Raw genomic sequence first — 27,256 nt, 5'->3', positions numbered from 1 at the left:
CCAGCTATCCTTCTGGAAGGATGGGGGGAGCACAACGAGAAGATGGTTTGGAGGCTGAGCACCTTTTTTATTAATAGGTGTAATAAATAAATAAATACATACATAAACAGAAGCCTGGGCTCCTCCTCCCACTTCTGACGACCAGGCACTGGCCACAGCCTATTTACAGCTGGGGGGCTTAGGGATCTGGCCCCAATACTGTTACCCATCCTCATCTCCACCTGGCCTAGGGAACCCCACAAATGGCCTTCTGGGCCACATCCCCCCGTAGGGACTTGCTCGTCTACACCCATGGAAGGGTTGGCCCAGATGGGTCGGGGAAATCCTGGCAGCCCAGTGCCGCGTCCCTTCCCTCTTTTCCTGGGTGGAGGTGTGGACGAGGTCACCGGGACAGTTAAGGGGGAGAACTAATACTGAGCACAGGGAGCAGGCGCCAGCACAGGGATATGTGGCCCCAGCTCTCAGTCTACTCTCTGTGGCCAAGCCAGAGGGCTTGGGAAAGGCTCTCAGGCTCTGCGTCTGGGAGTTGTGAGGGTCCCTGAGGCCACCAGCATGCACAGGGCCTCAGTTTTGGCTGCTTCCAGGGGTTGGGCTTGGAGTTGGGGTCAATGTCACGTAGGCCAGAGGCACCAGGCCAGAGTCAGGGCCGCGGCTGCAGCGCAGCCAGTCTCCTCCGGCGGGCCCCAGCACCCGTAGGATATCTCCCTTGTGGAAGCTCAGCTGTCCCGGGCCTGTGGCCAGATGGTGGCACAGTGCCTGCACCTCGCTGGGGAGACAACACAAGGAGGTCAGAGAAACCCCATCGAAAGCCAAACCCAGCCCCGCAGTCCTTCCATCTCCCCAGGCTCACCACGGAGGCTTGGAGGGCAGGGCTGGAGAGTGCGGCTCCTGCAGGCTGTCCTTGGGCTCTGGCTCCCGCAGGGCACCCATCGTCTGTGCCACTAGCTGGAACATGGACTTGTCCAGGCTCAGCCAGTTCGAGGGGAGCCTAGGGGACAGCAGAGGGGCTCTGGTTCTGCCCATGTCCTGGCTTAGACCTGGCTCCCGACTCCCTCCGTCCTCACCACAGGCAGGCTCTCACCTGTTTGTGGGCCGGGCCTCCCGCTGAGCTTTTCGGGAGCCAAACAGATGTCCCCACTTGATGCCTCCAGGTGAAGCCTCTGAGGCCCCTTCCTCATTTTCTGCTGGTGGGGCAGCGGGCCCCTCCCTCTCCCGACTGCGCCTCAACTCAGCCAGCACAGAGTCAGGGGGGCTCCCCATCCAGAAGGGCCAGCCCCTCTCCCGGCTCAGGGCCTCCTCTGGGGCAGGGCAGGCCTCAGCCCCCTCCACGACTCCCTCTCGGGGTGGTGGAGCCTGGGGAGGCCCCCCGCCTCCTGCCCCTTTCTTTTTCTCACTGCTGCCGCCACTGCTGCTGTTGCTGCTGCCACGAGGGAACCTAGAAGCCTCAGTGGAGCCATCGATGTAGACCTGGGAGCTCTGCATGAGCTGGTACCACCAGCCAGCCTGCCCACTGCGGGCCCTGCCACGTCCTGAGCCCCCAGCTGCCTCTGCCACCTCTTCTGTCTCCTCTTCCTCTTCTCCACCTTCTGGGGCACCCACACCCTTCACCCGCTCCCCATGGGCTGCCCTGTCCATGTCTCCAGGGCCCTCCTGGCCCCGGGCCCGGGCCAACTGCAGTGTCGAGTGGGCAGACAGCAGCAGGTCCTGGGACACCCGCAGCAGTTCCTTGTGCTGTCGCTGCTGCTGCCCACTTTGCAGCAGCCGGTGCTGGAACAGCAAGTCGAGGCTGAAGGGCAGGAGGGCCAGGGGCTGTAGCAGCAGCAGCAGCTCCTCAAAGAGGCCAGGGCACACAGTATGAGCTGCACTCAGGAAGCCCCAGGGCTGGTAGTGGGTCTGGATGATATCTAGGGGGAAAGAGAGAGGCACTGATCCATACAGAGAAGCAAAGCCTGGCCTGAGAGGACTTTGAAAGACAACCTGGGCAGAGCCACTGTATACAGCTGCACAGGCTGTGTACTAGGCAACTTAGATGCACTACAATGTAAACGATGCCTCCTGTAACTGTGCAGTGCATTAACTCCACAGGCCCAGGTGGTGGCTTTGAGTTTAGTGGAAGCGGTGTTGGGGTTCCTGGCCACCCTGACTTCCAGATTGCTTGAGCATCCTGCTGACTCCAGGCTCTAACTCAAACAGAAGCTCAAAGCTCTGAGGATGAAAGCTTGCATGGCCTCCCTCCCCACCGCCAGCAACTGAAAAGACAGCTCTTCCTCCCTCCTTTGAGCCTCTGGGGTCTGGCCCATGTTGCGTGTGAGACAGAGCAGGGTTCTGGGCATTACCTTCGTGGTTATAGAGGTGATTAAACCAGAACTCCAGGGACCGGATGCTGTAGGGAGAGAGCGAAGAGAGCTGAGCCTTATTATACAGCCAGATGATAAGGTACAAAGGAGACCGAGACAGGGGGTCAGACACAGGGAGGAAGTATAGGTGAATGGCTCCCTTCTATGGTAGGGATGATTCCTGGTTCATTTCATGTAATGTAATTCCAGAAAGTCAGTGGGGATGTGGGGAGGGTGAACATATGATTCACAAGCCAATCACTTCCTCCTAGGATGGAGTCAGGGCAGCTACTGAGTGAAAGGACAGGCGGCTCACGGCTGGAGGGGATGACTTGGGCCCACACCTGAGAAAAAATTAATACTACGAGGTGGGTCCCAACGTGGACTTAGGGCCAAGCAGGATTGGGAAGCAGTGCTGGAATTGAGAGGATCAGGGTTTATAAGGTCCAGATAACTTCAGAAACCCAACTCATTTCCAAATAAGCCAGATTATAGATTTGTAAAAGCAGAAGACCACGTTGGTGATGAGTGTCAGAGGGTCATGGGTGCAGCAGGAAAGCAGTGACCTACTGAGGGGTGACAGCCAGGTGGGGAGAGAGTGAGCCTGAGCCCTGGCCTCAGAGCGTGCAGATCTGCCCTTTCTGTCTCCGTTGAGGGAGCTGGTTCCTCAGGAGGCAGACAGAGCCCAGGTAGAGGACTGGTTGTGTACGGCTATGGTCCCCAACCCCCGGTCCGTGGCCTCTTAGGGATCGGGCTGCAGAGCTACCTCCAACCCCCTGTCCATGGAAAAACTGTCTTCCATGAAACCAGTCCCTGATGCCAGAAAGGTCAGGGACCACTGGTTTAGGACGTCTTGCTGCTCCACACACTCACTTGAGCAGGCCGAGGATGAAGGCGTTGAAGCGCATGGTGTGACTGGTGAGCTCTGGGAATTGGCTGACTTTGTTGTAGAGGCCGTGCAGGACCTTGGTGGATGGGCCTGGGAGGAAGCCAGGGTTGGAGATCACACAACCAATTTCTGGAACCCTAAATTCAGCCTGGGGTCCCCACCTTGCCACCCAACACTTACCTAGCTGTGTGGAAGCCTCAATCACACTCCATGGCATGTTCTTACGTTGCCCGATGATGACATCTAGCACAAAGGCCTTGAGCCCATCCTCCAGCACGGCCCGGACCGCAGGGCACAGGTACTTCAGAACCAGGTGGCCCACGTTGGGGCTCACGGAACTGTTTCCCAGCTTTGCCTGAAGACGCAGTAGGGAAGGGCAGGAGGTCGCCTGAAGCCTGACTCGGAGCCCACACACCACTCAGTCCACCCTCTTGCTTCCCTCTTGCCATCCCCATCCCCAAGCACCCAACCCCGGGTTCTAAATGCGAGAGAGCAGGGGAAGGTGCCAGTGAGGTCTGCACAGCAGAGCCTGGGTCTCCACGCTTTCCTGCCTACCTTCACCCCAGGGTCCCGGCTTGTGCCAAAGTGGGCCACAATGAGGTCCACAGCGGTGTTAACGGCTTTCACCAGCCCTGCAAGGAAGAATTTGATGTGACAGGTTCCTGAGCAAGTCCCTGGCCAACTCAGTGGGAATGGGGAAGGGTTCTCACGCTTACTCTCAGTCCCTGCATTTGTACATGAGTCTCCTCCAAACGTCCAGGCCTGGCCCTTTCTGTTTCTGCCCAGTTCCGAAGCCCTTCCTATCTTTACCCCCGAGCCTGGACCCACATCAGCAATACCATTGCCAAGACCCTCAACTTCCTCAGTTCCCAGCCCCAGTGGACTGATCCTGGATTTCTCCACTCTGAGAAATCAGGTCACTGACCTGAAGAAAACCCAAGTTGCTCGCCCCAGTGCCAGACAAGGGTGATTCTTTGCCATGCGCCTTTTTTTTTTTTTGTTGTTGAGACAGAGTCTCACTTTGTTGCCCAGGCTAGAGTGAGTGCCGTGGCGTCAGCTTAGCTCACAGCAACCTCAGACTCCTCGGCTTAAGCGATCCTACTGCCTCAGCCTCCCGAGTAGCTGGGACTACAGGCATGCGCCACTATGCCCGGCTAATTTTTTCTATATAGATTTTTAGTTGTCCATATAATGTCTTTCTATTTTTAGTAGAGACGGGGTCTCGCTCAGGCTGGTCTCGAACTCCTGACCTTGAGCAATCCACCCGCCTCGGCCTCCCAGAGTGCTAGGATTACAGGCGTGAGCCACCGCGCCCGGCCAAGGGTGATTCTTTGACATGCGCCTTGACAGCATCTGCTATACCCCCAAGCTGCCGTCCAAACCTTTACCCGCGTCTCTAGCCCTTGGTTCTACTTCACACAGAGAACAGACGCCCGATCATGAATTCCTTCAACTTCCCTCTCCCTGCAAAACGTACAACAGTATCGTATCTACACCTCCCCAACATCCTGCCCTCTTGCTCCCTTCGCCTCTTGGAGGAAGGTGGCTGTTCCCTCTGGCCCCAGGTTCCTCCCTCTAAGCTCTGAATCTCCCACTGTCTCTGCAAGGACCTTCACCTTCGCTTTTCTCCCTTTGCACAGGCTCCTCCCCTTCAGCTCACAATTATGCTCAATTCTCTCCCCACCACCTCGCTGAAACTGCTTAGTTCAGTGGTTGCTTATTTGCTAAATAGAGTGGTTCTTTCAGCCCTCATCTTAGTAGATGTCACCAACATGCTCACCCAAGCGGCCAGGCGCTCCAGGGCCTTCAGCCGCCCCTCCGCCCCTCCGAGCGCTCGGGCATTCGTTCCTTACGTGGCCGCCTCCCTCACTGGACTTAGCTCACTGAGGGAAGGGACTGGAGCCCGACTCGTAAGCCACTGTGATAGATGACCCTTGCTCACTCGCACACACAGTTCGCAGACTTCTACCTCTTGCCCAGTGCCTGTGCTCTGCCACTGCCTCCCAGCACTTGACGCTGTAAGGCAGGGAACTAGCGCGGAGGGCTGGACAGTAGGGCAACAGGCGTGAACAGGTAGTGACAGCAGAACCCCTGGCTGGGCATTATATGCACCTTTTTTCTGAAGCAGGTCAATGGAGATGGCTTCTGAGTTGCCATCTGGGGACAGACAAAACTCAGCTGGAGGCTTCTCCGTCAAGGAAAAGGGGTCCTGGAAGTCAGGGAAGGTCAGTGGTAACGGCTTCACCCCTTGACCTGGAAAGAAGAGAAAAATCAATCCTGAGCCACTCTCACTCCAAGAGTCGCAGCTCAGTCCAGTGCCGCCTCCTCTCGGAGACATGTTCCTCTGGGACTGACCCCTTCTCTAGCCCTTCCCAGCCGTGGCAGGGCCTGCCCTGGGTGCACTGGAAACCTGGCCCGCATACCATTCAGCCGGCAGTGCAGATGGCCGGCAGCACTGAGGGAGCCAGGGAACTCAAAGATGGGGTTTCTCCGGGCCAGCCGAGCTTCCTGTGGCCTTCGGTCTAGGCTCCCCGACAAACCAGGTGGACCTAGTGGGTTCTTCCTCCTGTATTCCCGCCACTTGAGGGCTTGAGGGGATAGGTGGTTGGCTGGAAGTGGAACGGGTTAGCAGAAGAGACAGACAGGCAAGAGTTAGCAGGAGACAGCATTTGGGTGGATATGACACCCAGTGGGCCCATGTGAAACGGCAGGGTTGGGAGTGTGTGGATACTATCCCCGATGCTGGGGAAGGAGATGCAGACACCTTAACCGCTGACCCCAGGCTGGAGTATAAGAAACCATTCAAAGGGGAGGTAGGAGTACTTGGGTGGGGCTGGGGTGGTGAAGCTCATACCATTACTGGGCCTGGACGCCATGCTGCCCTCACCACCTCCCTGGGCCAGGCTCTCTGCTCTGCTGAAGCCAGATCTCCAGGAGCCCAGGGGCGGCAAGCTTCCTATTCCATGGAGTCGGTACTCAGCCAAGGTCAGCATCTTCTGATCCTCCTTCTGTGGCTGCTGGGAGGTGGCAGGCTGGACAGCAGGAGGACAGGAGTGGCTCCATGGGGGTAGGTTCTCTGGGGCTTTGGCCTGCTCTGGGGGAGGGGAGCACGAAGTGGAGGCAGAAGAGTCAGTGCTGGGCCCAAAGGGGCCAGCAGTACGGATGGGGGAGTAGCTGCCCAGGGGTGACGGCCGTGAGGTCTCTGGCTCCGGCCCAGCTTTCCTGGCACCTCTCCCAGTGGTTCGAGGGGTAGATGCCTGTGTCTCCCCTGAGGGAGCTGGGGCTGGGACTTGAGCAGCAGGAGCAGCCAGTGGGGCGGGCTGCTGTGTACGGCTGCAGCCCGAGAGGCTGTAGAGCTGGGAAAGACTGTGGAGGGCCCGGGACTTGGCCAGCTGCTTGGGGAAGTGGTGCTGGAACACGAAGGGCTGGATGGGCAGCGTGGTTGGCCTCTGCTCCTTGCTGTAGCGAAGGACTGGTCGGCTCTCAGCACCACCCCCTGGAGCAACAGGGATGGAGGAGTCAGTCAGACAATGAAACCCACGACAGAAAACACAGAAGCAGAGATAGGAGATGGCGTCTGCTGGGGAAAGGGGAAAGATGGGCAGGATCTGGGTTGTAGCAATTGAATGGAGTACAAGTAATCCAAGTTTGTGGAATGGGACACTGTTCTCGCTTTCTTTTGTAAAACTTTTCCTATGGTTTTTATGACACTGAACTGTCTTGTACCTCTTTGCTTTTCAGTCCCTCTTTGTCTTCTTTCTTCCTTTTTTTTTTTTCTTTTTGAGACAGAGTCTCGCTCTATTGCCCAGGCTAGAGTGCCGTGGCGTCAGCCTAGCTCACACAACCTCAAATTCCTGGGCTCAAGCAATCCTCCTGCCTCAGCCTCCCGAGTAGCTGGGACTACAGGCATAGGCCACCATGCCCGGCTAATTTTTCTATTTTTAGTAGACATGGGGTCTTGCTTTTGCTCTGGCTGGTCTTGAACTCCTGACCTCAAGTGATCCTCCCACCTTGGCCTCCCAGAGTGCTAGAATTGATTACAGGCATGAGCCACCATGCCCCGCCCCTCTTCATTTTCTTGACTCCAACAGTGTATATCTTAAGGCTCAATTCTTACATCTCATCTTACACTTTTTCCTTGGCACAGCTTAAGTTCAGACTTTGAAAGAGATGACTCCCAAACCCACAGCTTTAGCCGTGACCCTCCCCTTGGTCTCTAGATCATTCTGCTTTAGGGCTCTGCTATCACTTAAAATTTGCTGTTTCAAAACAGCTCTTCCATCATCTTTCTCCTTTTCCCTGATGCTTCCACTTCTGTCATGGCAGAACCACCATCTTTGTTCCTAAGGCCTAAAGACTTGGGAGATTTTCGGTGTCAGGATGTTACTGACTTCAAGATTTTGCTCATCATCCCCTGTCTCCACTCAATGCCAGCACATTTCATTCTTAAGCAAATCTAGCCATAATAAAATATTTCCTTACTCACAGCCAGCCTCCTTGTTATCCCTGTCCACCTCCCCTCATGATCATTGGAACCACAGAGTCCATGTCTGCTCCCTCTGCACAGAGGTGAGTTCCCCCAGGCTGGGCTTCTTCTGTTCTTTCAGCCAGTCCTCAGGTCAATGTCCCTCAAAACATGGGGCTCAGAACCAAACACAACACCCCAGGACCATGCACGGTGGGACGGTGTTGAGCATGCGCTGCGCCTCTACCACAACGCTGCGCGTACTGTAAACATCAGAATGAACACCAGGTGGCGCTACAAGCACTCCCACGGCCTAAAACCCGGGCTGTGGCTCGCCAGCAGGGCTGCGCACCAGCTGTGTGCGGCAGGAATTAGTATTCTTACTTGATAGATCGGGAGATTTGAAATTGAGAGAGATTAAGTCATTTGCTCAAGGTCACACAACTAGGAAGTGGCAGAGCTAGAATTCTGCCTAAGCCAGAGTATGACTGTGGAGCCAATGTTCTTTTTACATTATGCTACACAGGAAATAGTATCAGGCCAGGTCTTGCTGTCCCTCATCTTTTCTTTTCAGCATGGTAGGGGATGGGGACCACAACCCCATTAGGGGGTGTTCCAGAATCACTCCTGGGGCCATTTTCAAACTGCACCCTCCTGCCATCCCCAGGCTGTGCTTAGAGAACAGCCTCTGTCACTCTCCCTTGCTCACCGTGCTCCGGCCATACTTCTTTCTGTCCTTACGCCAAGTTCATTAATATCTCGGGCCTTCTGTAGCTGCTGTTCCTTCTGCCTGGAATCTTCTCACCGCTCAGGCATCAGCTCAAACATCATCCTCTCAGTAAGATGGTCTCTGACCACCGGAGCCCCTCGGCAAGTTGCTCTCCATCCCATTACGCTCTTTCATTTTCTTTTTAGCATTTTGCACTACCAGAAATTATCTTTTTATAATGTGTTTACTGCCTATTATTCCTCATAAGAAGTCCAGAAAAGTGAGATCTTTTATTTTTCTTTGCTGGATCCCCAGTGCCTAGAACAGAGCCTGGTACATAGTAGGTACTGAATAAAGATTTGTTAAATGAATCAGTACCCATGGTCACTCTCGATTTAGGCCAGTCTTACTGCATCCAGAATCTTCTTACTTAAATCAGATAGCTTCCTGAAATACGGATTTTATTTTCTCTCCTGTGGTTCCTATTGCATACAGAATAAAGTCTGATCTTCTCGGCGAGCCTGGTGCCCACAGCTGCCACAAATTAGGCTGCTCCCCCAAACTTCCACACCTGCCATCCTCACTGACTCCCCCACCCCGCTCTGTAGGCACACTGTTTCCCACCGGGAACATCTCCTTCCTTTCCACTTCTTTAAATATCAATTGTCAAGGCAGAGCTGACCCTGGCTATCAGATTAGGGCATCCCCACCATAGCTTTATTATCCCCTCTGTAGAAAGTATGTCTGAATTAGACCGTGTATTCCTACTCTTTTTAAGAAATTAAATCCCCTCTAAGTTCCCAGGATATGGTTTGAAGCCGAGGAATAAGGTTAGGTAAGAAAGGGGCCACCATGGGGACGGGTCTCAGCTCTACCCTCAGTGAATACAGATAAGATATCTCACTTTACTACGTGACAGCCCTTGAGAAAACTGGAGACAGAGACCATATTCACCTGAGTCTGCTCGTCTCTAGGTGAGATAGTCCCGCTTCCTTCCTGAAATGTGCCCAGGACTCAGCGGAGCGCCAGTGAGCACTCACTGGCTCAGAGGAGGGCACTCTTCCCTCCTGGAGTCTGTGCGTGGATCCAGTCATTTTAACTTTTTGGAAGCCCTGCCAAACTGCTGACTCATTCTGAGTTTGCAATCAATTAACTATCCCGAAGCAACCCGAGTATGGCTTGCATGTCAAACTTCTTCACACCGGCCCCTGCTTTATTAGTGTTGTTCTTTCCCGATCTGCTGAGATCCTTTTGAATCTGGATCCTGCTGCTCAGGATCCCAGAGAGGCTTCTCAGCTTCTTCCTGTCATTTCCAGACTGGATCAACCTGTCTCGTCTTTTGTCATTCATAAATTCGATGAAATGTCATTTATATTTTGATTTAAAAAAGCTGTACAGAATCAAGAGAAGACTGGAGACTTATGGGGCAGAGCAGCATCTTGATATGCAAAGTCTGATAGGAGCACTTTCAAAGCCTCTCCTCCCAGCTCTGACCAGGATTTTTCTTGGGCTCGGAATGCCAGCCACAGCATCCCACCACACACACCCCCAGGCTAAGGCAGTGGGCTCCAAAGGCCAATTCCCTAGAGACCTCCCTCCCAGCCCTGCCCCCAGGGCAGCCCCTCTCTGTGTGAACCAACAGACCCTGCCCCAGGCCACGGCACAGCTGTGGGACTGGGCCCTGCTCCCTCCCCTTTCCTCCAAACCGCTGGCTCCCGCCCGGCTTCCGCCCTCTCTGCCCCCCAGAGCTGCTTTCAGGAGAGAAAGCCTTATCTCAGGTGATTTCTCTTTAGAACCATTTGGTTCAACCTAATTCTTGTTTTGAGTTTCTCCTCCTTTAGTTCCTGTGACTTCACTCTCTCCTGGTTTTTCTTCTGTTTTTCTGGCTAATTCTCCTCAGTTTCTTCTGAGGGTTGCTCCGCTCACCCCTGAAGTCCCCTATTCCCCTGTTCCCTTCACGACTCCACACGTTCTCCCTGGATGCTCTCATCCACTCACATAGCCTCAGCTACCACTTTTATTCCAACCACTTTCCAGTCTACACGGTGCTCTCTCCTGCCTTTTAGGGAGACCCCTTCCAGTCCACCTTCCACCTGCAAATCAAAACATGCTACTAAGCAAACAAAAACCCAAACCAAACCAAAACAAACAAATGCCAAATACCACTTCTCCAACTAAAATTCTTCAGTGGTTCCACGCCATCCCACTGTGGTTATACCAAATTATTAGCAGTTCCTGGAAAGCATCAAGCTATTTAGTGCCTTTGTGGTCTTGTACAGACTATTCTATGAGCCTTAACATTCTTCTTACAAGTCTTCACAAAGCCTAATCCTGATCATCTTTCTAGACCGGGCTTAAATGCGCACTGTACTAGCAGTCCTGCCTGGCACTGCAGTCTGATTCAGATACCCCTCTCACCGGCCAATAGTGTACCTGCTGTTTCTGCACTTTCATTTGCCATTTCCTTTTGTTTCCATCCTCAGCTGGAATTCCTTGAGAGCAGAGATTGTCTTTCTCATCTCTCTGTCACCAGTACCACCTTAACATGGGGCCTAGTATAAAATACTTACTTAAAATGTAATGAAATAAATAGGGAAAGAGCTGGCCCACAGAGGCCACTTGGAACTTAAAGGTCAAGGGTCAGGTCTCCGACTCTTTGGAGAGTGGCCACAATCACTGATCAAAGAATAAATTTCACTGACACCCAGTGTGGTTTTCCTATTGGACATATCCCTTGGTTGTCCCTTAAGCACTACAAATTCCTAGAAGTCCCAAACTGAACTCATGCCTTGTCCCTCTTCCAGTTAATCTACTTCTGTGTTTACAGTCCCTATCCATGGTATCATCATCGTTCCAGTCAGCCTTCTGAATACTTCATTTCCCAGTACCTCAGCCTCTAAGTCCTGTTGATTTTTATCTCCTCAGTGTATTTTTGGATCCTCTATCTTCCCCTGGCCCCCGCCCGGACTGTAACTGCGGGACATGCCCTGCTGTAGAGAGAACAGACTAGGCTGAGGACCTCTCGGGGCATGGATGGGTGGCTGGCAGGGACCTATTGCTGAGGAGGTCATGCACATATCCTGGTATTCGCCAACCTCCACGTTCCTTACCGTCAGCTCTAGCTCTTGCATCCCTCTGGGTATGGCTGTTGGCTGGGCTCCCTGGGAGAGCAGGCCCTGGATCCAACAGCTGGGCCAGGGGGCCTTGCCCAGCAGCTCTGAGGCCAGCAGGAGGCATCTCACTGGACTGGGGGCCCTGACAGCCCTGGGTAGACCAGGGCTCTGGGCCAAGTAGGTCCATGCCTGGCCCCAAGGGCATGGGTGGGAGGCTATGGCTACATCGAGTGCCTTCATCCGCTGGGCACCCCCTATCTTGCTGGGCTTCTTGGATGGGTGTGAACTCCTGGGAGGAGTCCCCAACGCTCACTCGAAGTGGGGGGGAGCCAGAGCCCGCAGCTTTCTTCCGGCCCTTGGCCAGCTCAGCAAAGGAGGTGACCCTCCGGGGTGGGGAGCCAGGCCCAGTCAGGGCTGCAGGGCCCTCACTCAAGCGTACTGGGCAACTCAACATGCGTTCCAGCGAGCCCAGGCGGACAGGAGGGCTGCGATTGAGGCTGCGGTCATAGCTGCGAGAGCGCTGACGTCCCGTGCTGAGGTTGGGGGGTGAAGTATTGGTGTACACTTGCCCCTCGAGCACAGGGGGGCCCACGGCAGCTGCAGCTTCTGCTGAGGAACCCACTGCCTCTTGTTCCTCTGGCTGGACTTCTGGCTTCTGGAATAGGTAATACTCAGAGGGCTGGCTGGGGCCTGGGTCTGGGCCAGGGCCTGGTGGGGGACTTATCTTGGTGTGTTCCTCAGAGCAGCTGGTGATGGAAGAGCCAGCGGGGCTTGGGGATGATTGGGAGGACAGGTCACAGGTGACAAGTTTATAGTAATTTTGTGTGGCTACAACAAGACGGGCCTGGCTCTGGAAGCAGGCTGTGAGGTCAGCCACAGCCGGGCAGGGCTCACAGTGAGGGCGGTAGGAGTTGCAGTTGGCATCAAGCTCAGGAGATGAGGCATGAGGACAACCATAGCCCCCTTCCCTTCCTCCACTTTCAGGGTGGTGGGACTCACAGGACATCTTAGACTCAGCAGGGGAGGGTTGCAGGTCCAGGTAAAAGGCGCCCGGGTCCGAGTGGCTGCAGAAGGAAGAGTCGCTGCAGGACTGTGGGACAGAGTTGAGATTGGCACGGGAGTTGCCATGCATCTTGTTGTAGAGGGTGCTGAAGGTGACCAGCACACCGTCTGAGCTGTTGCAGGAGGAGTCACTCACGTAGCCCATGGACTGGTCAGCCGCCTCCGACTGGCTGGAGGTGCTGCTGCAGCGGCAGTGCTGGGCTCCTGGGCCCGAGCATCCGGGGTTCCTTGGGGATTCATCTGAACTGAGCTTCCATTCCTGGTCAAAGGAGAAGCCAGAGGTATCACTGGCTCCACCCCCACTGCCACTCCCTCCAGGTCCCCCACACTCATCCAGCTCCATGGTCTCTGCTTCCAGCTCTGGCCGGCAGCAGCGGCCAGTGCTGCACTGCTGGGTATCCAGGGTCGTCACTGGCTCCTGTTCCTGCCCCACCACCACTCCAGCCCGACTGCGTGTTGCCCCCCATGGCCTGCCCACTCGCGGGCCAGATGGTGGCAGCTGAAAAGAGGATAGATGGAAGGTGGGCTGGCCAGTGCCATGCAGGTGGAAGGACTGCTGAGTGACACTGTCACTAATGCTGTCACTGTACAGGTCACCAAGTCCAGGCTCACCCACACCTTCCTGCAGCAAGAAGGGATTGTGTCGTTTGGGGGCCCCGGGGCCTCTTCCATCCCGATCCCTGCTCTTGGTGCTGTCTGCAGGCCGCGCAGATGCCCCCGGAGCAGAGTGGAGGCTGCTGTATAGCAGGGAGTCAGCTTGTCCCAGGTCTGGATCAGGCTGGGTGATGCCCAGCTCGGGTGGGCAGAAGGGGTTGGGTCTCGTGCTCCCACTGCTTCCACTTGCCCCTCCACAGCACTGCCTGTCCGGAACTTGACAGTGCACCAGGGGGATGTGATGGACGATGAGGGTCTCTCCAGTCAACTTTGGGGGACTATCCATTCTGGAAAGTTCGAACAAGGGCATCAACAGCACCAGACACTGCCCCCAGAGCCCAGTGGGGCAGAACACATTTCATCAGGAGAGCTTGGCACCTGGAGAGAGAAGGAAAGAAAGGGAACCTAATGTCACCTCCCTGGAAGTCAGGGACATGGCCTTCCCCACATAATTTTCAGATGGAGAAGAGCCCAAGAGGAGAAAAGGCTCCGTCGAGGTGGAGCTCTGATCACATAGCCTGATGCGCGGGTGGGGACCCCACCACACTTTCTGTGTTGATAGGTCCAGCTCCTGAGGTCCCCCTTCATTTTAAGGTCACCTGGCATCCAACTGTGATAAAAGTCTAGAAAAGGCCAAGCCCCTTGTAATGCCACATATGAAGGTCTGGGAGTCTCAGGGGCAGCACTTTCCCCTTCTCTTTCAAGGACCCTACGCTTAGCAGTGCACAACGACTAGTCCTGAGCACAAGAAAAGTACGAATAGTGACGTAACTAAGAACAAACAATCAGGACGTCTAAAAGGATACAAGGCACTGAGCGGATATAGAGATGACTTAGACACAGCTATGGCACATAAGTTTACAGATGAGGAGAAAAGTCATAAATAATATATCATGTACTCATAGCAATAAGCTCTAATTTTACAAGAGACGTATTTTTAAATATATCATCTGACCAAGTGACTGCTACCTCTGACCCCCTTTCTCCTCCTATGAGCCCCAGAATACTTGTCCCTCTCTGATGACTGTGGCTGAGTATTCTTACCGTCCTCACTACCCTCCTGGAGCTTCTTGAATGCAGAGACGGAGTTGGGCACAGGCTGACTGCAAGTGTGGCTGCTGCCAACCTCTTCCTCCTCAAAGGGGGTGGGGGTCTTTTATCTACTTTGTATCAGTCTAACTCATCACCACATAAGGCCTGGCAAACGTGACAGGCATACAACATTCTTAATGTTTGTCTAGCCCAGGGTACAGACCTCCTGAAGTGCCCCAATTCTGCCCAGTTTTAGCCTGGAACCTTCACTACTGGCATCCCCTAGAAAGTCTCCTCTTCCCAGTTTGACCTGTGATAAGCTAAAGTAAAGTTCTATCTTGTTCAATGTCTCCTGGACCCAAGGACACGGAGCCCATCCTGAGCTTCTTGGTCTCTTGGCCGCACTGCGGCAGAGTGGCCTCCTCAAGTTCTAGTCTCCTGTGCTTCCCGGTTGAGGTCCCAGCAGTCTTCATTCCCTCGGACTCCCCATGTGTAATTTCTCCTAATTCATTCATTTCTCTTCTTTCCCTTTTTCTTCCTATCATTTTCCTTTCACCCACCCTGAGTCTAAATCCACCATTGCCTTTCTCTTATTTATCATTTAGCGAGCACTTGCCACCAACCATTTCTTAAAATGTAACTCATTTAGACCACAGGGTCACGGCTGTGGAGTGCAGTAAAGAGTGAGCAAGTCACATATGCTCAAGGACATGAACAAGCAATACACAGAAAAAGTCAACTGGCTGATAAATATAAGTATGAGAGACAAGGTATTAAAATTATTTGTGTTAAATTAAATTATATTAGAATTAAGAAGTAAGTATTTACAATTTTTCTTCCTCTTCCCCTTTCTGAGACAAGGTTTCTTTGTAGAACTTCAAGCGTTTGTGCGTTGACCTGGGTAATGGGTGGAGATGTAGAAACGCAGGCGCTAAGAGAGGCTAAACTGACCTAACAAGAGTAAGGGTTATAGAAAAAAACACGGGAGTAAATCTTTGTTATCTTGGATTAGGCGATGGTTTCTTAGATATGACACCAAAAGCACAAGTGACAAAAGAAAACAGATAAATTGGACTCCCTACGAATTTAAAACCATTGTGCTTCAAAGGATACCACGAAGAAAGTAAAAGGACGATCCACAGAATGGGAGAAAATACTTGCAAATCATATATCTGATACGAGACTTCTAACCAGAATATATAAAGAACTGTTACAACTCAACAATAAAAAAGGCATATAGGCCAGGTGTGGTGGCTCATGCCTATGCTCCCAGCACTTTGGGAGGCTAAGGCAGGAGGATTGTTTGAGGCCAGGAGTTTGAGACCAGCCTGGGCAACATAGCAAGTCCCCATATCTACAAAAACTAAAAAAATTAACTGGGCGTGGTAGCGCATGCCTATAGTCCCAGGTATTTGGGAAGCTGAAGCAGAGGATCACTTGAGCCCAGGAATTTGAGGTTGCAGTGAGCTATGATGATGCCACTGTACGCTAGCCTGGGTAACAGAACAAGACCCTGTTCAACAACAACAACAACAACAACAACAACAAAGGCATGTAACCCAGTTAGAAACTGGGCAAAGAACCTGAATAGGCCTTTCTCCAAAGCAGACATACAAATGGCTAACCAGCACGTGAAAATATGTTCAACATCATTAGTCATTAGAGAAATAAAAACCACAAGGAGATACCACTTCGCTCCTTTTAGGATGGCTAAAATAAGAAATACAGACAATGACAAGTGTTGACGATGATGTAGAGAAATTGGAACCCTCAAATATTGCTGAGTGCATTGTAAAACGGTGCAGCCACTTTGGAAAACAGTCTGACAGTTCCTCAAAAATGTTAAACATGGGCTTAACATATGACCCAGCAATTGTACTCCTGGGTATATACCCGAGAAAAATGAAAACATGTTCATACAAGAGCTTGTATACAAATGTCCATAGCAGCATTATTCACAGTAGCCAGAAAAGTAGGAAAAAACCAAATGTCCTTCAAGAGATGAATTGATAAACAAAATGTAGGATATACATGCAACAAAATAACTGACAATAAAAGGAAGTACTGGTACACGCTACAACATGAATGAACCTTAAAAATATTACACTAAATGAAAGAAGCCAGTCACAAAAGGCTTCTCTGTATGATGCTGTAGGAGCCTATTCATATGAAATGTCCAGAACAGGCAGCTCCATAGAAACAGAAAGTAGATTAGTATTTGCCAAGGGCTGGGGGGCAGGGGAATAAAGAATGGGGATGGAGGCTCTTTTTGGGGTCATGAAATTGTTCTGAAATCAAATAGTGATGATAGTTACACAAGTCTGTGAATATAATAAAAACTATAGAATTTTATGGTATGTGAATTATACCTCAATTTTATAAAAGGATGAATTTTATGATAGGTGAATTATATCTCAGTAAGGCTGTTGTGTAAAACTTTTTTTTTAAACAGGAAAAAAAGATTAAGGTGTACAGCAAGAGTGATGGAGAGGTCAGGAAGAGAACTAGCGTGGAGGTGAGGCGAGGTCGGGGCATTTGCAGAGACGAGGTGAGGAGGAGATGAGAGGAACAGCTGCCTTAACTGTGGCATTATGGGAGAGAGATGATGAGTTTTAGGAAGTTTTGCTATGAGGTTCATGAGATCATTTTCCTTTCGCTCCTTCCATCTCTTCTCTTCCTTCATTAAGAAAACTGTGGGCTCAAATATATATGCTGTAAAGATTAACAGAAAGTAGAAAAGTTGGGAATACTCAGAAAATAGCAGATTATAAACAGCATGTCCAGGCCAGACATGGTGGCTCATGCCTGTAATCCTAGCACTCTGGGAGGCTGAGGCGGGTGGACTGTTTGAGCTCAGGAGTTCGAAACCAGCCTGAGCAAGAGCAAGACCTCGTCTCTACTAAAAAAAATAGAAAGAAACGAGCCAGACAACTAAAAATATATAGAAAAAAATTAACTGGGCATGTTGGCGCATGCCTGTAGTCCCAGCTACTTGGGAGGCTGAGGCAGGAGGATTGCTTGAGTCCAGGAGTTTGAGGTTGCTGTGAGCTAGGCTGATGCCACGGCACTCTAGCCCAGGCAACAGAGTAAGACTCTGTCTCAAAAAAAAAATTTTACGATTCTGGCCCACAAAACCGTGACTGGCACATACATGCATTCATATGGAAAAACACAGCGATGCAGGACACACTCTACAATCTAGAAAGCTGATCCTCTAAACCAGGGTGAAGAATGACTGAGTGTGATGGGTGATGGTGGAGCCCTTGGCTGGAGGCCGCTGACAGCTGCCTTGTGCTACGTTTACACATCTGTCTCCCACACTAGAACGCAGTTCCTTGAGGTCAGAGACTGTGATGTAGTCAACTCTGTGTCTCTACAACTTATTACACAGTGCTTGGAACGTAGTAGGTGCTCGGTTATTTGTTGATCATTTTACCCATTTAAAAAAACTGCGCTGTTTGTCTTTTTATTATTGAGTGTACTTTTTTTTAAATTATTCTGGATGCAAGTCTTCTGTCAGATATATGTCTTGTGGGTATTTTCTCTCAGCCTGTGGCTTGTTTTCTTAATAGTGTTTCTTGGTTAATAGAAGTTTTTAATTTATGAAGTCCAGTTTATCAGTTTTATGGTTAAAGTTTTCTGTGCCCTAAGAAATCTTTACTTATCCCAAGATCATAAAGAAAGTTTCCTATGTTTTCTTCTAAAAGTTATAGAGTTTCAGCTTTTACATTTAGGTTGTTGAATCCTACTTTGTCAAGCTCTTTCACGGATTGATTTCATTTTGTTTGATACTTTTGTATTTCAGAGAAGGTCTTATTCCTTCTTGATCTCCACATGACTCAGGGAAATGCCTGCCGATAGTTCCTCCACAGACAATCCCGATTAAGCCAACTAAGTTCTGCAGGCATCTGTTGAGATTTTGTATTTGTGCCTTGCCCCACCCCCTTCACATTTTTTACAAATCACCTTTTCAACATGTCATATCTCACTCATTCTTCCACCAACTGACCAAAGGAGGCAGAGCCATCTTCATTTTAAAAAATAAGGAAACTGACACCCAGAAAAATAAAATGGCTTGCCCCAAATCACTCAAGGAATAAATACCAGAATTAAGATGGGACTCAGGAATCCTAACTTTTGACCTTTTTTCTTTACCAAGAATGTAATGAGAGTAAATTGTACATATGACTTGATTTCAAACACCACAGAGCACATTTACGGAGAGCATATCTCAGACTTCTTCCCTGGGAGTGACTTGTTCTATATCAAGACAAGTTTAATACTGTGGCTCATAAGCTCTAATAAAGTTGTAGAGAACACACTGAGCTGGAAGAACTCATGTCAGATTCTTTTTGTACCCTCATTAGATGGAAAGACATGGAAGACGAGGGTGGGGAAGAAATAGAGGATCCATATGAGAAGACGGTGGGAGAAAGCTCCTGCAGAAGATGAGCCCCCTGGGTGTGCCTGCCAGGTAGACAGGGGAGCGGTGGCTTAGCCAACGCAAGGTTATGTGGTCTAGCTCTCCAGAATCGGGAAAAGCCTTCTGTGAGAGCCCTCTTCCTGGCCCTTGTCTCAAATGAGTGTCTCTTGGCCCATCACAATACTATTTATTAGTGATCATTTATTAAGTACTTATATGACAGGTAATTTACATATATCTCTACTTCCACAGTAACACTCTCAAGTGGGCATAATCATCCCCATTTTACAGATGAGAACACCAAAGCTTAGAGCATGTAAGTAGTTTGCACACATTGACACAGCTGAGATGGGATTCAAACCCAGGTCTGCCCAATTCTTAATTATTTCCACTACAACTGCCTCCCAAAGAAAATGATCAGGGCCACACCCTCTTTGTATATTCTTACAGCCCTTGCATTTACCCGGCTCCCAGTGCAGCTGCTTCCTACCTTTCCTGGGTGGGCCCACACTGTAGCCTCCACTTACATGAGTTATATCTACTTGCCTCTCCATTCTCTGAACTTAACGGTCCCTTTCGTATTACTGACCCCATGCTCTGATAACACTTGTCAACCCCACCCCCTGCCCAGTTCCCAGCCCTCATCTCCTTGCCCCAGTCATGGTCCCCAAACCTCCTTCCCCCTGCTCTGTGGTTCACATTCCTAGACACTTTCTGGGAACTATCACACTCCCATAACTATGCAGTGTATTCCTCAACCACATATTTGCACAAGGTGGAACTACTGTCTCCTATTATCCTATGTTTCTGAATCCTCCACCAAGGTGGTCAAGGGAAATGGGAATTTAAGAAACTCTTTCTACCTGCTCAGCAACAGGGAAAATTATCTGGGTAGGAAAACTCCAGAAGAAAGGGTTCCCTGTCTTTGGTCATCGGTGCCTTTCTGCCAGTCACAGAATCCCTTCCCTATTTTTTGGCCTCTGAAGAAAGACGGAGAAGACAATGGTACTCGCTGCTGCTCTCTAGCAATCTGACCTTGACCTGAGACCCTGACGAGGAGCCTCCGTAGCACTGATAACTCTTTTCCTGACTGGGTCCTCTCTTGGGCAGGACTGAGGGAAGAGAGCAGGGGGGTCGATTTGGGAGCCTTAGCTTATGCTTAGGTTTCTGCCTGCTAGGAATCTAGGTCTGTATGCAAGGCTGATGATAACAGTCAGGTGCCCCAGGCATTGTCATGACTGTGCCCCTCTCCCCATGTATTGTGGGGCATCTTGGTCAACAATTCTTTCTTACTCCATCCTTACCTGGAGCCTAGTGGCTCCCGTAGCACCAGAGGACACGATGTGTGTCTGTGTGCAGGTATAGATGTGTGTGTGGGGGGGGAGGCTTCCCAGCCCCTCCTGAAAGCTGCATGGATCCCTGAATAGTCTCCATCATAAATTTACAGTAGCTTTAGGGTGTCTCCTCCTATTAAGCCTTTGTTTTTAGATCTTAACTCCCCCATACTACAGCATCTTCATTAGAAATGCCCAGAAAGGAAGGACAGGATCTTCTGCTTCTTAACAAAATAGCATAAATGGCATTAGCCCAAGCCTGGGCTTTTCTCCATCGCTGCACCACAGCCCCAACATATGCATGGATGAGCTTGTTTAATGCTCGGAGCTCACGCGGCGCTCTGTCCCCCCACCCCAACCCCCGCCCCCCTCTCCCTTTTGGAAAGACAAAGCCAACCCTCAGAAGCCAGGGCCCAAACGTGCTGATCGGTGATCCTAGCGTCTCTGCCCTGCCCTCCCCCAGCCCGCCGAGCCATACCTCTGTAAGGAGCCTGCAGCTGGACCGGAGGCTTCTGTTCCTTTTGCACTCCGACCAAGCTCTACCTTGACAGTTCCAGCTGAGGCACTGTTCCACTGGAACTGGGCCGATTTCCTAAGGTCTGATTTCTGCTAATACAATGGCATCGTTGCTAATGCAGGGAGGCTGCGCAATCCCAGCCCTAGTCTCCTTGCTGCTGCCGCGGCCGCTGGTGCTGTGGTGACGTTGCTGCTCAGGGAAGGGGGAAGGGAAGGAGCAGGCATGCCCACAGTACAGCCACCCAGCCTCCCTCCCTGTCAGTCCCCGTGGGCCCGTTAGCCTGGGGAAGGGGGAGGGTGGAGACAGGAGTCAGCCACAGAGGGCAGTAAGTGCTGGAGATGGGAGAATTCTCACCATAGCAAAGGAAAAATAAGGAGAGCTGCGCCTGGCTCCTCCCTGGTCCTTAGGAATCTCAGGGAAGATGTCTGGGCAGAGCCTTGGAGCTTCCTCCCTTCCTTCCTTCCTTCCTTAGGCCCCTCCTTTTAGATCTTAGCCAGAAACCTCTCCCTCCTCTTTTCACCCCCTGTAAATGACTCCTTGTTTTCCAGCTTTTTCCTCTCACTAGGAATCCAGACTAGCCGCCGGGTGGAGCAGTCAGCCTGGGAGGGGACTCCCGAAGCCCTGAGGGAGGCTGCAGGACCAGTCATCATTCTGCCAGAAGGAAAGCCAAGCTCAGTTCTTGTGGGTGCCCAGCTGGTCTTAGCACTAGGCTTCCTGGGATGTGCCTCCTCAGGGAAATGGGGTCTGTCTCAGAGAGACTGGGCTGGGTACAGTGGCTCATGCCTGTAGTACAGCACTTTGGGAGGCCGAGGTGGGAGGATCGCGTGAGGCCAGGAATTCGAAACCAGCCTGGGCAACACAGCAAGATGCCATCTCTAAAAAAAATGAAAGCTGGGCATGGTGGCACATGTCCTGTAGTCCTAGATACTAAGGAGGCTGAGGCGGGAGGATTGCTTGAGTCCAGGAGTTCAAGGCTGCAAAGAGCTGCAAATGGGCCACTGCACTTCAGCCTGGGCAAGAGAGTGAGAAGAAAAGAGACTGGGCTCTCAGCAGGCTTCTGGACACTGGGTGGTAGTGAGTCTTAGACCATGGTGGCTGCAGGACCCCTTCCTAACTCTTAACACAGGGTCCAATTCAGTTTCCTGGATCTCCAGAGGGTCTCCTAGCTGTGGTGGAAGCAGAATTGGCCTCCCTCACATACATCAATTTTTGGTGAGTGCTGAGTTGGGTCCAGCTGGGTTTGTGTAGCACGGCAGAATCCCTCTAGCAGGGAAAGGAAGGCTGTGGATAGGGAGTGGTCTCTCTAGGCCAGAGAAAAATCTCGGTTCTGCCTTAGACCTACAGAATCCTCCGCGCCTTCCTGGCTCCACCCTCCTCAGGTTCTAGGCCAGTTCTGTGGGGTAAGTAGCAGGGAAGACGCCATGGCCAGAGCCTGCTGTACAGTAACTACCAGCGCTCTGTCCGCTTCATGTCACTGCTCCCTGCTGCTACCCTTGAACACAGAGATGGTCTCAAGCTGGTCTTGGTCCCCAAGCACTGGCCCTGCCTAGGGCTCCTCCTCAGGCTCACTACTATCTGGACTCCACAGCCGAGCCCTTGGATTTTGGGTGGCTAGAAAGACGCTTTGGAGAAACCACTGGCCAGGACCACGGCAGCTACCTCTCAGGACTGGGAAGAGATGTAGTTTTCTTTCCCTTTCTTGCTTCTTCTATTCCCTGTGAGACCCATGTGTCTACTGACACTGTGCTCAGCTGAGCTGAACTGCAGAGAGAACAAAGACCCATCTCCAACCTTGACTTACTTGAGGAGCCATGGGCCCTGGAACCTACAGAGCAGGAAATGGTGAGGAAGGGAAGGAGGGAGGGAGGCTGCCATTCATAAAACCAGCCAACAATTGGCAGTCCTCTCAAGGAGGTTGAAAGGAGCAGAAATGGTGTCACTATACTTCCCTCTCCCCTAGCTGACACTGACTACAAAGAGGGCTGGATGAGCAGGTGTAGGTTAGGGCAGAGTTAATTTTTCTTCTTTTTTCCTTTTAGAGATGGGGTCTCGCTCTTGCTCAGGCTGGTCTCGAACTCCTGAGCTCAAGCAATCCTCCCGCCTCGGTCTCCCAGAGTGCTAGGATTACAGGTGTGAGCCACCGCGCCCGGCCGACAGCTAGTGCTTAAGAAATGTTTCCAGTTGCCTATGGAAGCTGGCAACTCTCATACTTTCAGTGCTTGGCTTAATTCACCACATCACAGACCACATTGTCACTTACTTCCCAACCACTACTGCCAAAGATCTACAGGACTTTTTAATGAAAGATCAAATTATTTCTCAGCCAGAAACAAAATATAAATACTGTCACTTATAAACCTCAACTGCCTCCTAATTAGTCTCCTCACCTGCAATTTACCTTCCAGTATTCCCAGATTTATGTCCCTAAAGCTCCATCTTTCTTCAACGTGTCATTCCTCCTGTCCCTTTTAATGGTTTCTCATGACCCAGAGAATCAAACTGAACTTGGGCTTTCAAGGTCCTCCATCTTGGCTGTCTAATCCCTCTCCACCCAATCTTACTTTCCACATCCCATCAGGTAGTCCTTCAAACCTATTTCATAAGCTCATTTCCCCTCTGCTGCCTTTGTTCATTCAGATTCCCCTGCCTGTTACAATTGGCCATACTCAAAATCATTCAAATCTACAAGACCCAGAGCAACTCCTCCATCAAGTCTTCTCCCATCTCCCCAGAGCCAGAAATAATCTCTCTGTTCTCTGAACCAGTGGTTGCAGGTCTTTGATTTTACAGACAAGAAAAAAACTCCCACAAAAAACTGGGGGATCGGGCCGGGCGCGGTGGCTCATGCCTATAATCCTAGCACTCTGGGAGGCCAACGGGGGCAGATTGCTTGAGCTCAGGAGTTTGAGACCAGACTGAGCAAGAGCGAGACCCCGTCTCTACTAAAAATAGAAAGAAATTATATGGACAACTAAAAATATATGGAAAAAATTAGCCGGGCGTGGTGGCGCAAGCCTGTAGTCCCAGCTACTTACTCGGGAGACTGAGGCAGTAGGATCGCTTAAGCCCAGGAGTTTGAGGTTGCTGTGAGCTAGGCTGATGCCACGGCACTCTAGCCAGGGGAAAGGAGTGAGACTGTCTCAAAAAAAAAAAAACAAAAAAAACAATAGAATTGCTAACTGCTTATACTGCCAAGTAGCATCATTAAGAAAAACAAAACAAAAAAACTATACCAACTACAATCATCACTTCATAAGAGAAAGCAGACTGTCATTATTTTTCTCATTTCATTGCATACGGATGCAAACTTAATCAGAAACTACCATCAGTCCATGCAAAGTTTTGATTAAGTAAATCATGTGTCACTCACATGGTTATTGTTGTTTTTTGCGTATCTGCCTAATGTCTCTTCTAGACTGCAAACTCTAAATCATATTCATCTTTGTATCCCAAATACCCAGTATATAAAACAATATCATTTTTATTTTGTGTTTCCCATAAAACCAAGCACAGTGCTTGGCATACAGAAGGCGTTTAGTCAAAGTCTTGTTGAACAAGAGTAACCTAAAAAGAGTTGTTCCTTGAGTGTAAATGTGAGTAGGTAGTGGGCAGACTTGACTCAAAAGGCTTGGAAGAAAAGACTCCTGTTTTTTGTGTGAAAAAAGCATCTATTAAAAAGAAGCTTAGACAAAAAAGGAGTAATTCTTCACGACATTGGGTTAGGTAATACATTCTTAGACAGGATACCAAAAGTACAAGTGACAAAAGAAAAAACAAACCAGACTTCATAAAAACTTAAAACTTCTGTGCTTCAGAAAATTCAATCAAGATAGTGAAAGACAAGCCACAGAATGGGAGAAAATTTATAAATCATGTATCTGATAAGGTACTTCTATCCAGAATATATAAAAAAAAACTCTTACTACTAAATAATCAAAAGACAAATAATCTAATTAAAAATAGGCAGAGCATTTGAATAGACATTTCCCCAAAGAAGACATGCAAATGGTAGATAAGCACATAAAAAGATGCTCAACATCATTAGTCATTAAGGAAGTATGAAACAAAACTAAAATGAGATACCACTTGGCTCTTCTAGAATGGCTAAAATAAGAAAAGACAGACAATAACAAACGTTGACAATGATGTGGACAGGTTGGAACCCTTAGCAGTGCTGAGGGCATTGTAAAATGGTGCAACTACTTTAGAAAACAGTCCGGCAGTTCCTCAAACTGTTAAATAAAGACTTACACATGACCAAGCAATTCTGCTCCTAGGTATATCCCCAAGAGAAATGAAAACACGTCCACACAAAAGCTTGTCTATGAATATTATCAGCAGTAGTATTCATAATAGTCAAAAGGTAGGACAACTATAATGTTCATCAACAGATGAGGGAGAAATAAAATGTGGTACATGTAGCGAAATATTATTCAGCAATAAAAAGGAATGAAATACTGATAAATGCTGCAACCTGGATGAACCTTGAAAACATTATGCTAAGTGAAAGAAGCCAAAGAGTCACATATTGTTTGATTCCATTTATATGAAATGTCCAGACAAGGCAAATCTATAGAGACAAAAAGTAATTCAGTGGCTGTCAGAGGCTGGAGGGAGGGAGAAATGGGGAATGAGTATTAATGGTTATGGGGTTTCTTGTGGGGATGCTAAAAATGTTCTAAAATTAGATTATGGTCATAGTGGCACAATTCTGTGAATATACTAAAAACAATTGAATTGTATATTTTAAATGGTGAAATGTATGGTATGTCAATTATATTTCAATAAAGCTGTTAAAAACAGTAACCACAGCAGCTTGAGTGGTCTTGCTCAGTTCCACAGAGGGAGAAGTCTTTGAAAGCCCTGTACCTGGGGATGGGGTGATGGGGTGAAATTTCAGGTACACCAGAAAGCAGAATATATCACTGGCAAGTCAACCCAAGGGTCTCAGACAATCCTCTCTTTCTTCTGCCTTTTCAACACCAAAATTCTTAGAACAATGGACTATGTTAACCGTCTCTCTACTTTCTCCTTTACCATTTCTTACCACTAGAGAAATCTTCCTTGTAACATTTGAACTGTGTGAAACAGTTATAATTTTCTAACTTACAATATTTGAATTGTCTGACACTATTAGTCATCTTCTCCTATTCAAATCCCCCTTTCCCTAGTTCTATTTCTTAGATCTTTCTTTCTTCATTGTTTAATAAAACAATACCTGGCCCATATTTAACTGTAGATTTATGGCAAAATTCAGATTTGAATGGTTGACAATCTGAAGTTTTTTCAACCTAAGTAGTGTTTAGCTCTTCCCATTATCTTTGCTGTTGATTTCCAAATTTTATATTCTTCCTGAACTTCCAGAATCAACTCTCCAATAGCCTATTAGATATTTCTTACTATTATCTAAAATTCAACACATCTAAAGCCAAATAGATTTTTTTTCTATTTCAAATCAGCTTTCTTTGGACTTCCAGTAATACAAGCTTGAAAATGTAAGTCATCTGGACTGTCTTTACATTCAGACAATCACCAAGTCATGCTGAGTCTTCCTTGCAATGTTTTAGGCATTGATCTAATAATAAATAATTATGTTTTTACTATATTTCAACTATTATTCTAAGCATTTATATTAACTCATTTAATCCACATAAGCACTCTCTAAGCTAGGTAATATCATCCTCACTTTATGGATGAGAAATCTGAGTCTCAGGGATATTAACTAATCTTCCCAATGTAACCCAGTCGAATAAGTGCCTGAGCTGGGGTTCAGATGCTGATCTGATTCCAAAGTCAGTGTTCTTAACCACTTGCTACATTGCCTCTCTAATTCCTACCCCTACTCCTATCATCCTAATTCAGGCCTGCATTACCTTTCCTCTGAATTATAATACAGTCTTCTAACTAGTTTTCTTGCTTTCATTCTGTTTCTCTGATCCCAGTTATCTTATACATTAAAGCAAGATTAATCTCCCCAACATGTTACTCTACTACTAAAAAGCCTGCAGTAGCTCTCTCCTGTCTACAGGATAAATCCAAATTCTTTAATGTGGTGTTCAAAGTTCCTTTCTATATCCAACCTCGTTCCCATTGCATGCCAAATCTATTGCAAATTCTGGGTTTTGCCTCACTCCACTGGGAAGATATCTGGAATGCTCCCCCAATTTCCTTTCCCCTCCCTTTTTTTTAAAAAATAAAGGATCTAGTTCAAATTCTACCATGTCTGGAAGCTTTTCTTTATCATGGAAATCCTTTTGAACTTCAATACCAATTGTATGTATACCCCATTTGGTACCTAGCCTTGGCCATTTTATTTTATTATTCATCTCTTGATGATAGTGCACTTTTGGAGAATGGGGCTGTGTCTTATACCTTGATAGGCAATTCTGAGCACAGGGTGTTGGCACATAGTAGAGCACCAGAGATGTTTCTTTGAATAGCAAGCACAGCAGGCTAACTGGAGCCCAGCCAGCTTTCAGAAGGTTAGCTAGCCTGAGAATAGCATACCTGATGAAGAGGAGGAAAGTAAGGAAGAAAAACTAAAAGGTGAGCCTTAGTAAAGTGCTTAGTAAATAAATCTTTAATGCCAAGATCTTAAACTCTTAACATTCCATTACTCTCCATTTTCATTCTGAGTATGGAACATGACTGAGCAGACAGGATTCCTGCATTAAGCAGGGACCTACAAAGGAAGCTTGCATGATCCAAGGCAGGCAGTGTCC

The 27,256-nt window shown here is 49.3% G+C and overlaps 1 protein-coding gene across 7 annotated transcripts in view; it reads right to left on the bottom strand.

Annotated features, from left to right (window-relative positions):
• Positions 1–46: 46 nt before the first annotated feature.
• RUSC2 (RUN and SH3 domain containing 2) overlaps positions 47–27,256 on the bottom strand; it is a 54,383-nt gene continuing 27,173 nt past the window's right edge. For 2 of the 7 annotated variants that reach the window (XM_069476568.1, XM_069476570.1), the window contains exons 2-12: positions 11,510–13,606; positions 6,080–6,721; positions 5,649–5,834; positions 5,338–5,478; positions 3,781–3,857; positions 3,406–3,580; positions 3,210–3,315; positions 2,337–2,383; positions 1,082–1,904; positions 851–988; positions 59–766 (exon numbers count right to left, since the gene is read on the bottom strand). In XM_069476568.1, the coding sequence (XP_069332669.1) occupies positions 565–766; positions 851–988; positions 1,082–1,904; positions 2,337–2,383; positions 3,210–3,315; positions 3,406–3,580; positions 3,781–3,857; positions 5,338–5,478; positions 5,649–5,834; positions 6,080–6,721; positions 11,510–13,538 (4,566 nt within the window). In that variant the 5' untranslated portion in view covers positions 13,539–13,606 and the 3' untranslated portion in view covers positions 59–564. Of the gene's footprint in view, positions 767–850; positions 989–1,081; positions 1,905–2,336; positions 2,384–3,209; positions 3,316–3,405; positions 3,581–3,780; positions 3,858–5,337; positions 5,479–5,648; positions 5,835–6,079; positions 6,722–9,353; positions 9,368–11,509; positions 13,607–20,495; positions 20,970–23,569; positions 23,622–27,256 lie in introns of those variants that run through there. The other 5 variants (XM_069476572.1, XM_069476569.1, XM_069476571.1 and 2 more) reach the window with 5 other exon arrangements.

Source organism: Eulemur rufifrons, chromosome 7 (assembly GCF_041146395.1).
Source record: "Eulemur rufifrons isolate Redbay chromosome 7, OSU_ERuf_1, whole genome shotgun sequence".
NCBI lineage: Eukaryota > Metazoa > Chordata > Mammalia > Primates > Lemuridae > Eulemur > Eulemur rufifrons.
This window is presented reverse-complemented; position numbering and strand designations above follow the sequence as displayed.